The sequence below is a fragment of the Chiloscyllium plagiosum genome, chromosome 22 (genome assembly GCF_004010195.1).
Source record: "Chiloscyllium plagiosum isolate BGI_BamShark_2017 chromosome 22, ASM401019v2, whole genome shotgun sequence".
Taxonomy (NCBI): Eukaryota; Metazoa; Chordata; class Chondrichthyes; order Orectolobiformes; family Hemiscylliidae; genus Chiloscyllium; species Chiloscyllium plagiosum.
In genome coordinates this window covers 57,322,690-57,336,753 of record NC_057731.1, presented here as the reverse complement: position 1 = coordinate 57,336,753, position 14,064 = coordinate 57,322,690, and the positions used below count along the sequence as shown (strand labels likewise).

At 39.6% G+C, this 14,064-nt stretch overlaps 1 protein-coding gene across 1 annotated transcript in view; it reads left to right on the top strand.

Moving 5' to 3' along the window:
- Positions 1-14,064, top strand: part of smc3 (structural maintenance of chromosomes 3) — a 131,397-nt gene that overhangs the window by 86,770 nt on the left and 30,563 nt on the right. Inside the window, exons 19-23 of the mRNA XM_043713100.1 lie at positions 2,582-2,734; positions 5,408-5,559; positions 8,144-8,302; positions 8,914-9,021; positions 9,871-9,979. Coding sequence (XP_043569035.1) covers positions 2,582-2,734; positions 5,408-5,559; positions 8,144-8,302; positions 8,914-9,021; positions 9,871-9,979 — 681 coding nt within the window. The remainder of the gene's footprint in view (positions 1-2,581; positions 2,735-5,407; positions 5,560-8,143; positions 8,303-8,913; positions 9,022-9,870; positions 9,980-14,064) is intronic.

Sequence of the window (14,064 nt, the reverse complement as noted above, 5' to 3'; positions counted from 1 at the left end):
GTACTCTATGCCACTCTCTCCCCACCCCTACCCTCCTCTAGCTTATCTTTCCACGCTTCAGGCTCTCTGCCTTTATTCCTGATGAAGGGCTTTTGCCCGAAACGTCGATTTTGCCTGTCCTCGGATGCTGCCTGAATTGCTGTGCTCTTCCAGCACCACTCATCCACGGTTAAGATGAGGGGCTTTATGTGAATTTTCTCTTTGGCTCAGATGACGTAATTTTCTTCCAATCAAATTGATGTCTTCAGATCTGTTTATCATTGTCAAAGTGTGCTAGTCTTTTGATTTTTTTTTTTGTTTTAACTTTGACATAATTAGAAGTATAAAATGGTGTAAAGTAGTCATCTTTTCCCACATTCACTTTGGCACATCTGTTCAACTGAAATTGCTGTGTGTCGTCTTCGAATTTTCAGCTGTGATACTGATTTAGTTTACACTGCATATTCATTACATTTTAATATGAATCTGTTTCTTAGGTATCCACTTGTGTTTTTCTAACATCATTGTTTTTCAGTGATTAAAATAACTAAGTTTGGTATTTTAACAGCTGAAACCATTCATTCTTGTTCAGCAATGTATAAAATGGACCATTTTATAATCAACAAAGAGCCAGAGGCTTTGAAACCTGTTTTGATGTAATAGTTATGTATCCATCATAACATTTCATGTTGTAATTTTATTCTTGATAACTATTCTAATGGTATCGGTGTCTTAACATCTGACCTGGTTCTGAGAGTTGAGTATGTATTATTGTCCTTGAGAGGGAAAGATAAAGGAAATATTTTCTGCAAATAAATGTTAGATGATTTTGAATCATCGGGTTTTATAATACTGCTTCTCCGTAGATATTGGGATAAATTTTCAGCTGTTAGGGCATCAGACTAGTGCTGCAGACAGGCTGGTTGTCATAGAAAATCCTTAATCTGAATGGAAGTTACAATTGAAACTCCTGTAACAGACAGTTTGTTCAAAATCAAATTTACTCATTGAAATTAAAATTTATTTCACTTGCTTCCTAACTCTATTTCATTCATATAAATACAATTTTCTTCCTCTTCACTCCCCTCAACCCGCATATTTGGTTTCTTGGGTTTGATATTCTCATGCATTTGTTGCAAATGGCTTGACGTTTTAACTCCCCATTTCTTTTTGTTCAACTATTTCACCCTGTAGTGTAGCCGTCTGCTCCATCTCTACTTTGCCTCTTTTGAGGTTCCCCAAAGATAAAAGCATCCTGTGTAGCATGACCACGTGAATAGTAATATACTTGAGTTTATTGGTAGCATTTGGAAAGTTGCTTTTCCATCACCTAAGATCCTGGTGTAGATGTTCTGCAGGCATGCTTATTGATTGGATGGGTATCTTTGAGGGAAAATACCATGGACATTGCTGACCATACATTCCAGTATATGAGATACCCCTTTGGTGTTTCAGCAGTGGCGGCCTCCATTTTTTGCTATCTCTGTTGGTATCACGTGGAAGTGATATCTTTTTGCTGTCTCTGTCAATATCACATGGCAAACAAACATTTATGTTGCATGTGAGGAAAATGCTGATTGGTTGCCAAGTGAACTTTGGTAACTACAACAGAAACTGTCTCTAAAAGAAATGTAGATTTTATATCTATACTATAGATTTATATTTTATTTGCAGTGTTGTCTGCCATTCTTCCCTTCTGACTAATTTAAGTTAGCTGTCTTCAATATTAATCTTATGCACATGATTTGGTTAAAAACACCTTTATCATGCACTATTACAATTCAAGTGGATTCTGCCTTTCTGAGGCTGATTGCTTTTTCAATGGGCCACAAGGCCACATTTTATGTGGCACTGGGGTTACCCCTGTCACCCTCGGTGAATATGTTAATGCCAAGCTATTCTGGTGGATTGCCCTGTAGCCAAATGGCCCTTAATAAGGTCACTAATTGTCTCCAGTGAGACAGGCACCCTCATCTGGGGTACCAGTCACGCTTCTGCCAGCAATCAGTGGCTAGCAGCACAATGAGCAGTGACTACTGCTAGGATACATCTAGGCTCCAGTGGAAATTACAACCAGACTTTGAGAGTGGAATGGTTATAGTTATCCAGAGACACGAGGACAGGGAAGGAGGGTGAACAGAGCGGTGAGGAGTGAAAGCTTATAGGTAGGGGGAGCCTCCATGTGGTAGGAGCGGATGCTGAAAAGGAGATATCCCTTCCCTTTCCTATCCGTAATCAGATGGGTGAGGCCTGCCTGACTGGCTTTCAACTTGCCTCTGCCCTCCACTTATCATGTTGAAATTGTGACAGAGCAGTTGGAAGCTCTTGTCATTAATTGGTCACTTAAGAGTCTCAATTAACCAAAGGTTGGGTGGACTGCCATGTAAAATTGCCATGGAGTGGCAGCTGGCAGAAAGGCTGCCATGATATGCCCAGTTTTACACTACTCAGCTGCCTGCTAACCTGCTCCAAGGATTGTAAAACTTTGTGTTGTATATTTATTTGTGGATTAATGCAGTTCCTGTCCGATGTTTTATTGTAAGAGTTGTGACGTACTGTTGATGTTTTTCAGTGGTCATAGATGTTGTTCTGTTTCTCCTAGGTGACCAGGTCAGTCATCGAGGTGCATTAACTGGTGGCTATTATGACACTAGAAAATCAAGACTTGAGCTTCAGAAGGATGCCCGAAAAGCAGAGGAAGAATTATCTGAGTTGGAAGCAAAGCTGAATGAAAACCTCCGTCGAAACATTGAGAATATCCTTCAAAACTTCTATGTTACTTTATTCTTTAAAGTTTAAGGGAAGTGTTAGCAATAGAGACTTATGTCTGTAAATATTCTGTGGTTTTACACATTGAATTGTCATCCTGAAAGTACTTCCTGTAGTGGTGATGGCTGTAGATTCGGTATAACTTCGAAGTGGGAATTGGATAAATATTTGAAGGCAAAATATTTGCAGGGCTGTGTGGAAAGAATAGGAAAGTGGAACTTGTTGGACAGTTCTGACAAAGAGCTGGTCTAGGCCACGATAAACCAGATTAGATTAGATTACTTACAGTGCGGAAACAGCCCCTTTGGCCCAACAAGTCCACCCGACCCGCCGAAGCGCATACCCCTACATTTACCCCTTCACCTAACACTATGGGCAATTTAGCATGGCCAATTTACCTGACCGTGGGAGGAAACTGGAGCACCCAGAGGAAACCCACACAGACACGGGGAGAATGTGCAAACTCCACACATTCGTGGCCTGAGGCGGGAATTGAGCCTGGGTCTCTGGCGCTGTGAGGCAGCAGTGCTAACCACTGTGCCACCGTGCCGCCCACCAAATAGCCTCCTTTGCTCTATGTTCTAAAGATCTGTGTGTAAATTTGTGACATTAATACATAAATGAAGAACGCATCCATTTTTGTTTTAACTTACCGTACATATAGAGTTGTTTGTGTAGACTTAGTTCTGAAAAGAATTTTTAGTTGTTGTATTCTGTTCATGTATGTGTCCAAAACACCCAAACGTTCAGATACTTGAGTATAATGATTTTATTACTACTGTTTATCATTTTGTTCTCAAAGGCACTGCTTGATCCTGTGAAATGAATTTATTTTACTTAGAAAATTAATTTAAAAAAATTTCTTTGGTCATGCTTTTAAATATTTAAAAGGTGTCCGGACTAGAGTAGAAATACATGGCTTTATTCTGTAGCAGATAATTTGTTTTTGCCAATTTCATTTTTACAGGGTAGTCTTTTGAGTAGGGTGAGAGTGGGAAGGAAAACAAAAAGATATTTATTCACCTTGGTTTTCAGTGACATTTCACTGCTGGTGTTCTTGAAAATATATTGTGTGAAGAGACTTTTTTTTTATCATTCATCAAAACTGGACTCCAAAAAGGAGTGAGTCAGTATGTGATAAATTATTATGGCCTTTGCTTTTCTAGTGATAGTAATGAGTACACAAGACTTTTCAGATCCACATGATTCATTTTAAATTAGTGTCTTCAACTTAGGACAAACAGAGTGTAGATATGACACAATACTCTGCGAAGCACAATACGGTTTCTCTAAATAATAGTAATTGGCTTTGTGGATGTTTGAGCTAATGAGATGTACAATTCAGAAAATGATTCTTTAAATCAAGCATGTAAATGTAAGTAGGAGAAAGTGAGGTCTGCAGATGCTGGAGATCAGAGCTGAAAAATGTGTTGCTGGAAAAGCACAGCAGGTCAGGCAGTATCCAAGGAGCAGGAGATTCGACGTATCGGGCATATGAAGAAGGGCTTATGCCCAAAACGTCGATTCCCCTGCTCCCTGGATGCTGCCTGACCTGCTGCGCTTTTCCAGCAACACATTTTTCAGCATGTAAATGTAAGTGATTATTTTAATTCTGAGCAAGTTTACGTGTAGAGAACCCTAATTTGCTTTAAAAAGAAAAGGAGGTTGCTTGTATTGCATTACATAACTACTCTGGAAAGCATGTCAATATATGTAATTTAAAAAAAATAATTAAGAGATTATCCACTTGAGCATCCTCAGTCAGATAACCATACTGTGTATTTTTTATGAGAATTAGTTACTTTGGGAGCTAAACACTACTTTCAATATTCTCTGAAAGCTGAAGTTAATGTGTGACATACCTTTTCATAGGGGTTTTGTAAAAAAAAAAGTTCTGATGCTCTGCAACTACCTCTCTACTTGAGTCTGTGCACTTTCTACTTGTCAGTCCTAAATCTTGATGCTATTTGTGACTGCTAATCTGCTGAGAATGTGATACTTTGATCTTGCCCTTATACTGACAAATGCTGAGATAAATAAAAGGTGAAAGTCATAGAACAAAGAGGACCACAAAATATTAGGAAGTTGCTTGAACTAACTTTTGTTTATACTTTGCATGTCATACAACATGGAAACAGACCCTTTGGTCTAACCAGTCCTTGCTGACCATAATCCCATAATCCCAAACTAAACTAGTCCCACCTGCCTGCTCTTGGCCCTTGTCCCTCCAAACCTTTCCTATTCACATGTCTTTTAAACTTGTTTAACTTCTGATTTTAGAATGAAAAAAAAACCTCAGTCGTTTACTGGAGACGCTGTAAAGCTCATTCTTAAACAATCCTTTTAAAAATAATCTTTTTTAATTTGTTTTTTTGTTTTTTTTAATGTTGATGAAACAGTATCTTAAAAGTTATGAAAAGATAGTTAAATTTTTAAAATATTAAGTCTTAGTAATGTTTTTAAGTGTTTGTGTGTTGTCACGGAAAAGTGACCAGTCCATCCTTGTTCATGTTTGCATATTAAGAATCTTAAAAGACCAAGAGATACATTTCATGGATCAACATATATTTAAATTTTTTATATAACTAAAAATCTACGGATGGTATGTACAAGATTTTGTTCTGAAATTGCAAAAGTATTGTTCCTTAGCACAGTGTACAGATTAATAATGAAATTGACCAATTGATGAACCAAATGCAGCAGATTGAAACACAGCAGAGAAAGTTTAAAGCATCACGAGATAGCATTCTATCAGAAATGAAGATGTTGAAGGAGAAGAGGCAGCAGTCTGAGAAAACCTTCATGCCCAAGGTAACAGTTCAGTTGATGCTTTGCAAAACTGATAACATCTAAATCAGCATTGGTTTCAACTGAGCCAAGATCACCACCTGATTTGCAGCTGACTGCAGCCAGAAATTAAAATAATTAAAATTAAAACCGAGATTCAGTAAGGCTGCCAGCTGATAAGGCCCATCTTCACTGGATTTCATTGCCAACCTGCAGAAATCCCAGTCAGATCCAAGGTGGTAGAGGGTGTAGATTTGTAAAGTACTTTTGAAGGAATGTTGCACCTTGTAGATCATTATAGTTCAGTAGTTCTGAAATGATTTTCTAAGTAGAGAATGGCAGAATCCCCCTTGTCTGGTGTGATATAAGCGATGTTGGGAAAGTGCAATGGTTCTGAAAAAATTGGTCTCTATGTCAAGAAAAAGTTCTAACCTTCCCCACCCCAACCTTAAATGGTGACTTCAAAATCTTGCCATTGAGCATGACTACCTTCAGTATTTGCATGTCATTCAAGCTCCAACTCTCAGTATTTGTTCGCCTTCCAAATCTGCTCTCTTTCCCTGGAAAAGTAGATGGGACAATTCCTGGTGTAAATCAGAGCAGGTACCAAACAGTTGCAGCTTGTTAAATACTTGGCCTAGTCATTATGCAGCTGCTTCTGTGCAACGTTATATCTACATGTTTGTGGCCACCATCCTCCATGATACTTTGTCACTGCAAGTAGGCATTGGCAAGCCATTAGCCTCACCACATCATTATGCCTGTTGTCATCCCAACTCAGCCACCACTTCAGCCCATTGGAGCTTAGATGCCTGTGACTTGCATACTTTTGCCAGGTTACTTTGCCCACAGGGGCATTCATGCATCATGATGCATCTGATAGTTCTTGGCTTGCTTTCTTGCTGTTCACTTACTTGACACTTTTTTGGAACTGCCAGCTGTTGCACGTAGTGCTTTCTCAATACGTACTCAGTAATTTAACCACTGACATGAGATCTGTGTGGTTCACAATGTTTTCTTAGCTCACGGGGCCTGTAGTGCTTAGTTACAAGCTGCCAGTGTCTTGCAGTACAGTGGGTCAGGCATGCAGCTTTTGACAGTGGGGAGTGTGAAGAGTAAAATATGTTGTGCCAGTCAAGTGGGGGAGTAGTCCTTAGTGAGTTGAAGGGGCCTGCTGTTACAATTAGTCAAGAAGCTTGTCTGATTACACTCAAAGAATTTGGCAATGGTCAGTGAGGATCTGTATCTTCAAAATCCAGGGATTGGGCCATGTCGGTACTGCAGATCAATGAAAACAGTCCAGAGTTGGAAGCTGTTGGTTTAAAATACTTTTGAAGCATCAGTTTGGGAGGTTTGCTGATTTGTTTCCTGCAATGAGATAGCGAGGGATCAGTCATGAGGGAAGATCGATTTGGTAGTGATATTTAAGCAGGAGAGATTATAAGGTCGGTACTCCTAGTGAGTAAAAAGCAAAGAGCTTGAACGGTTAGCAGTTTGGGAAGGTGAGGTAGCTGAGCTGTTGAGTGAACATAATGCAGGCAGTAGTGAGAGTTCCTAGTCTGTCAACCTTGGTGAGAGGCAGAGTTAGAGCAAATGGTTGCCCTGAGAGTAAGGTACCAGGAGAAGATGGTGGCACTTAGCCTTGCAGAGCTTCCAGCACAGCTGGGGGTCCTGCTTCACGAGGGGCACAGCACTGACATCACTGCAGGCCCGCGTGGCCTCCTGTGCAGTCAGCTGGAAAAGTAACTGCCCTGTCTTTCAAGACCGCTGGGTATCTGTCCATGAAATGAAGAGCAAACTTTCAATTCCCGTGGATCATGTCCTGAACATAAAGGTCCAAGCACCACAGTGTGAACAGTTGTTCCAGGCTTGCAGCATCTGAAGTGATGTGCAGCTAGCTTTTAAATATGCTGTCACTGTGGGTGTGAAGGCCAGATCCTAGCCTTGGTGAGCAGTAAAGTCTCTCCAAACACCATTTCACTGAAAAAGGCATCGCAAGTGACCAGTTGCGTAATTAGTGGGATGGCAAGTGGAGTATTACGTGAGAAAAGCTGCTGTGGTATATTGGCAGACCAGGTTTCATTTGATTTGATTTATTGTTGTCACATGTATCTAAGTACAGTGAAAGGTTTTTTATTTTGCATGCAGGTACAGGCAGAAAAGATCATAGGGTGATTGAACAGAGGGAGGAATACTAAGTTAGTCTGCAAAGAAGGTGCACAAAAAACAAGATCACATTAGATTCTCACTCGACAAAACACTTGAACCAAAAATGGGGAAAATTCTGCCCACTGAGTCAAATCTGGTGGAAAACTTCTGAGTCATGAAATATTTTATAGGGATTCCTGCATCAGCATTTCAGTCTGGAACATTGTGAAACACAAGTATTTGATTCATTTAGCAGCAGGTAAAACAGTGAAATTGAATGAAGCAAAATGCACATTTAGTTTAAAAAAGGAATTGATAGTCTTGGCTATCATTTTCAGTACCTTTTTAACTCGATTGTGGTATGCATGTTCTTTTTGTTGAAAGTTTGAATTGTCATTCAGAAATTATGATTATGACTGGGTAATATCTGTAATGTCAACTTTCTGTTTTGTTTATACAGCAACGGAGTTTGCAGAGTTTGGAGGCCAGTTTGCATGCAATGGAGTCAACAAGGGAATCCCTAAAAGCTGAACTTGGTACAGACCTGCTCTCTCAGCTTAGCTTGGATGATCAGAAAAGAGTAGATGCACTCAACGATGAGATCCGACAGCTCCAACAGGTATGATTTTTGGAAATGCGAGATCTTAGTTTTTTTTGGACTGCTTGCAAATTTCAACAATTTTTTAAAATACTAAAATTAATGTGAAAGGTAAGGTTTTCTGAGAGCGTGGTCACTGTTACTTGAATTCATATCAGCGAAAGTATTTTTAATTTTAAAAGAACCATCTCGAAATTAATTGCCTTGCTTAGAGAAAAGTTATCATCCGTAATGGGCAAAATACCTGAAGCCATTCTATGAATGTTATAAATAAGCATTCAAAACAGTATTGGTATCAGAAGTAATAGTCAGGATGATTTAGAAGTAATTGGTGAACCATTATAAACCTGAACATTTTCTGAGCATTGAAAAGAAGTGCAGCAGTGCTTTGATGAATTATATTGGTGGTTTGAGACAGTGGAAATTTTAATGTAGTATGTGTCAGATCATGCATGTAAGGATAAGTTTTTTTAAAAGTAACAGACTAGAGATATTATAATCTAACACCTGTGCATGACAGCTTGAAAGAGTTCAGTTGCTTCAAGGTAGAAAAGAGGATTGTTAATCAACATTATTCATACCCTTAATCTTGGCCAGATTGACCGTTTTAAAAAAAAAATTTGTCTGTCTAGGATAACCGTCAATTATTAAATGAACGAATTAAGTTGGAAGGTATAATGACCAGATTGGAGACTTACCTCAGTGAAAATTTAAGAAAGCGCTTGGACCAGGTTGAACAGGTAAAGCAACTGTTTTGGTTAATTGTTAATATACATGGGAGATTCGTACAGTAACAGATGTTGTAATTGTATATAGTTTGAAAAAAGTTCAGTCAGGAGACTAACAAAATTTTTCTAAGTTTTAATCATTTTGGCATATTTCCAAAGTACAATCTGTGAATTAGTGGATCTGATTTCATTATGCCTATTGTCGGTCTTTCAAGGGTTGAAGTTGATATTTATCTAAAATAATAATAATTCCTAATTGGATTTAATTGACAGTCAATATAAAAAACACTTCGACTTTTGAATAAAGCCATATATAGAGCAAATATTAATGCTAAGACATGCCACTGAATGTCAATTTTGTTGAGACTTGAACATGGCTAGCAGAGTAAAAATTAAAATTGAACATGATGTAAGTAAAGTATATCAAACTTGATGACTTGTTGAAAAAGAAGGTGATTGCTTTTGTTTTAATGCATTCATTTGGATTATGTTGATAAAAATGTGGTAAAAGTCTCCTCTCACAAATGATTGCAAGCATCCTAAGTGAAATGATTTTGGTTGTTCCAAATAATGTAAAGTTAAGGATGCAATATCCTATATTTTGCCACTAATTAGTAGTGATGTTTAAGAGGATCAGAAATTTTTGCCGTAGTAATTTCAGAGGTAAGTGAATAGTCTTACATTAAGATATGAAAGTTTTATTATACTTCCACAGGGAATGCTTGATCCATGTTGTGGTTTGCTTTATTGTAATAAGAGCAATTGTGCAGTATGAGAATTTACCATGCCTTTTTCCAGTATACATCAAACAGAAACGACATTGGACTCAAATTTAATTGGTTGCTTGCTCCCTTTACTTAGGAGTTAAATGACCTGCGAGAAACTGAGGGCAATACTGTTTTAAATGCCACAACATCTGAACTAGAGAACATTAATAAACGCGTGAGAGAGACGACAGCACGTGCAGAAGGTTAGAACTATTGCAATTTATGTTTTCTGATTTGTTTTCATCAATGCTTAAATTGCAACTTTTGCACCTAGCAGGATCTGATTGCTTTAATTGAGGTGGGATCCTAACTTGCCTTCTAAAAAATAAAGTTGTGTTGCAGCAGATTAGATCTCAGGAGTTCAGCTGAATTCAACTTTGATTTATAAAGCATTTTGTGCAATGTCAGAATGTCCCATAGGGATTTATAATTAATGAAGTGCTTTTGAAGTCTAACAGAGAAAAAAGCTGTAGCTGCTTGAATGCGGCAAGGCCACAAAACTGCAGTGTGACCATGACCAGCTAATCTCTTTAAGTGAAACAAATATAGATAAAGATTAGATTAGATTCCCTACATGGTGGAAACATGCCCTTTGGCCCAACCAGTCCACACTGACCCTCCGAAGAATAACCCACCCAGACCTATTTCCCCTCTGACTAATGTACCTAACACTGTGGGCAATTTACCTGTCCTGCACATCTTTGTGACTGTGGGAGGAAACCGGAACACCCGGAGGAAACGCACGCAGGCATGAGGAGAATGTGCAAACTCCACACAGAAAGTTGCCTGAGGGTGGAATCGAACCTGGGACCCTGGCACTGCGAGGCAACAATGCTAACCACTGAGCCATCGTGCCGCCCCGAAGCTGGAGAAACTCGGCAGGTCTGGCAGCATCTGTGAAGAGAGAAACTGAAGTAACCTTTCAAGTGCAATATAAGTTGTCTTAATCAATTTCAACTTGAAACATATGGTCTGCATTCTCTCTCAGCAGATGCTGCCTGATCTGCTGCCTTTTTCCAACTTTTTCTTTAGTTCAGATTCTCACATCTGTAGTGTTTTACTTTTATCTGTTTTAGTGATGTTGGTTGAGAGATAAACATTGGCAGGACACCAGGAGGATCTCTTGAGAATGTTTTGACATTTTCAATTGATCTTGCCTCAACAGCTGGACTTCCAGATTTGCACTGCCATTTTGTGAAGAATCCTTTCTGATATTAATACTGAGGTCATGCATACTTCAGAGACTTATTATTTTATAATGTTTTCTGTGCATATTCAATAAATTGTGCAAGTATAAATAAATTCAATGGGATGTACCTGTGCTCACCAACTAAAATTTCCTGTAACTGTTATAGGTTGTGCATTAGTTACATCATGTAATTAGTTCACGTGACTGGTAAATTATACTTTGCTAATTGACTGTTCATAATTGCATAAATTATTGATAAAACAGTGAAAGTGGGAATTCCAAATCATTGTGATCTGCTCAGATGAATGTTACTGAATTTTCACACTTGTTCAAAGACCAATACAAAAAGGTTGTTCTTAAAACAAAACTGCAGGTTCTGAACGTGGTCATAAGTTGATTGTATTTTACATGATTCTCCTAAGGCCTTGCTTAAACTGAGGTGCAAAATTGCCTACCTCATCTAAGCAGCAATTCTTCTGTGTCAGCCACAGACAACAAATTTTAACTGGTAATTTTCCCACTGGGGCATCACTCCCTAATGCAGTTCTTCTCTCACCTGACTTCTGGCAGGGGTCAGTTATATATAAAGATCAGGAAGAGAGTGTTAAACAAATATTTTGTGTCTGTATATTTGAAGATTGTAAAAGAAATCTGGGACTGATGAGAATGCAAAACTTAAAATGAATTATTGGAGAAATTAACAAGGTTGAAAGCTGACAAGTCCCCTAAAAGACCGAATGATGAACATCAGATGGTTTTAGAACAAGAACAAAGAAAATTACAGCACAGGAACAGGTCCTTCGGCTTTCCGAACCTCTGCTGATCCAGATCCTTTATCTAAACTTGTCGTCTATTTCCTAAGGATCTGCATCCCTCTGCTCCCTACCCATTCATGTGTCTGTTTAAATATATCTTTAAATGGCGCTATCGTGCCCGCCTCTACCACCTCCGCTAGCAACGTGTTCCAGGCACTTGCCACCCTCTGCATGAAAAACTTTCCACGCATATCTCCCTTAAACGTTTCCCCTCTCACCTTGAACTCGTGACCCCTAGTAATTGAGTCCTCCACTCTGGGGTGGAAAAAGCTTCTTGCTATTCATCCTGAAATTGTAGACCTCAATCAGGTTCCTCCTCCTCTTCCCAAACCCCCCGCCCCCCCCCAAACCGTTACCACTACCACCACTCAACCTCCATCTTTCTAATGAAAATAATCCTAATCTGCTCAATCTCTTTTCACAGCTAGTGCCCTCCATACCAGGCAACATCCTGGTGAACATTCTCTGTACCCTCTCCAAAGCATCCACATCCTTTTGGTAATGTGGCGACCAGAGTTGTACACCGTATTCCAAATGCGCCTGGACCAAAATCCTTTTACTGTTTCATTTTAAAATGGTTGATGCATCGATTATAATTTTCCAACATTCCCTAAGCACTTGAAATTTCTTCTGTTGGATTGGATGGTAGCAAATATACGCCTTCTGTTTAAGAAAGGAAGGAGAGTGAAAACCGGAAATAACAGGCCATTTTGTCCAACATTAGTCAGTGGGAGAATCCATTATTAAGGAAACAATAACAGGGCAATTAGTAAACTATTGTATGATTAACTGGAGTCAGCAAACTGTTACGAAAGGCAGATTATCTCTAATAAATCTGAGGACGTTAACAGCAAGGTAGTAATATATTTATATTTCTGCAAGGTGTTCGAGAAGATGTCACATTGAAAGTTGTTGCTTGAGGTAAGGACTCATGGCAAGGGTGTAATTTTTAGTGTAGATTGTAGCGCAAATTGAAATTGGCAGGTATGATACAGGTAATTAGGTGTATGAAGAAAAGTGAGTCATCATGAGCAGAAAATGAGGTTTTTCACTTTGGTAAGAAGAACCAAAGGACAGATTTCTTTTAAATGGTAAGGTCACTCAGGCCAGGCAGAAGTGGGTACTGCAGATGCTGGACATCGGAGTCAAGATTAGAGTGGTGCTAGAAAAGCACAGCAGGTCAGGCAGCATCCGAGGAGCAGGAACATCAACATTTCGGGCAAAAGCCCTTCATCAGGGATGCATGATGAAGGGCTTTTGCCCAAAATGTCGATTTTCCTGCTCCTCGAATGCTGCCTAACCTGCTGTGCTTTTCTAGCACCACTCTAATCTTTAAAGGTTACTCAGGCTGCTAGGTAAGGTAAGGGTCCATGGTGTGGTGTTAGAGGTAAGGTGCTAGCATGGAAAGAAGCTTGGCTGTCTGGCAGAAGCAGAAGGTGGGGATGAAAAGGCTCTTTCCCAGCGTGGCAGCCAGTGACAAGTGGTGTTCCAGGAGGGTCAGTGTTGGGACCACAACGTTTCACTTTATACATTAATGATCTAGATGAAGGAACTGAGGGCATTCTAACTAAGTTTGCAGACTACTTAAAGAAAGGGGGACAGGTAGCTATGTGGAGGCAGAAGGATTTGGACAGGTTAGGAGAGTGGGCAAAGAAGTGGCAGATGGAGTACAATGTGGGAAAGTGTGAGGTCATGCACTTTGGTAGGAAGAATAGAGGCCTGTACTATTTTCTAAATGGGAAGAACATTCAGAAGTCTGAAGTGCAAAGAGACTTGGGGGTTCTAGTCCAGGATTCTCTCAAGGCAAGCTTGCAGGTGAGTCAGTAGTTAGGAAGGCAAATGCAATGACGGCATTTATTTTGAGAGGATTTGAATATAACAGCAAGGATGTACTTCTGAGGCTCTATAAGGCGCCAGTCAGACCACATTTGGAGTTTTGTGTGCAGTTTTGGGCCCCATATCTCAGGAAGGATATTGTTGTAGTTTTGTTCGCTGAGCTGGGAATTTGTGTTGCAGACGTTTCGTCCCCTGTCTAAGTGACATCCTCAGTGCTTGGGAACCTCCTGTGAAGCGCTTGTGTGATCTTTCCTCTGGCATTTGTAGTGGTTTGAATCTGCCGCTTCCGATTGTCAGTTCCAGCTGTCCGCTGCAGTGTTCAGTATATTGGGTCAAGGTCGGTGTGCTTATTGATTGAATCTGTGGATGAGTGCCATGTCTCTAGGAATTCCCTGGCTGTTCTCTCTTTGGCTTGTCCTATAATAGTAGTGTTGTCCCAGTCGAATTC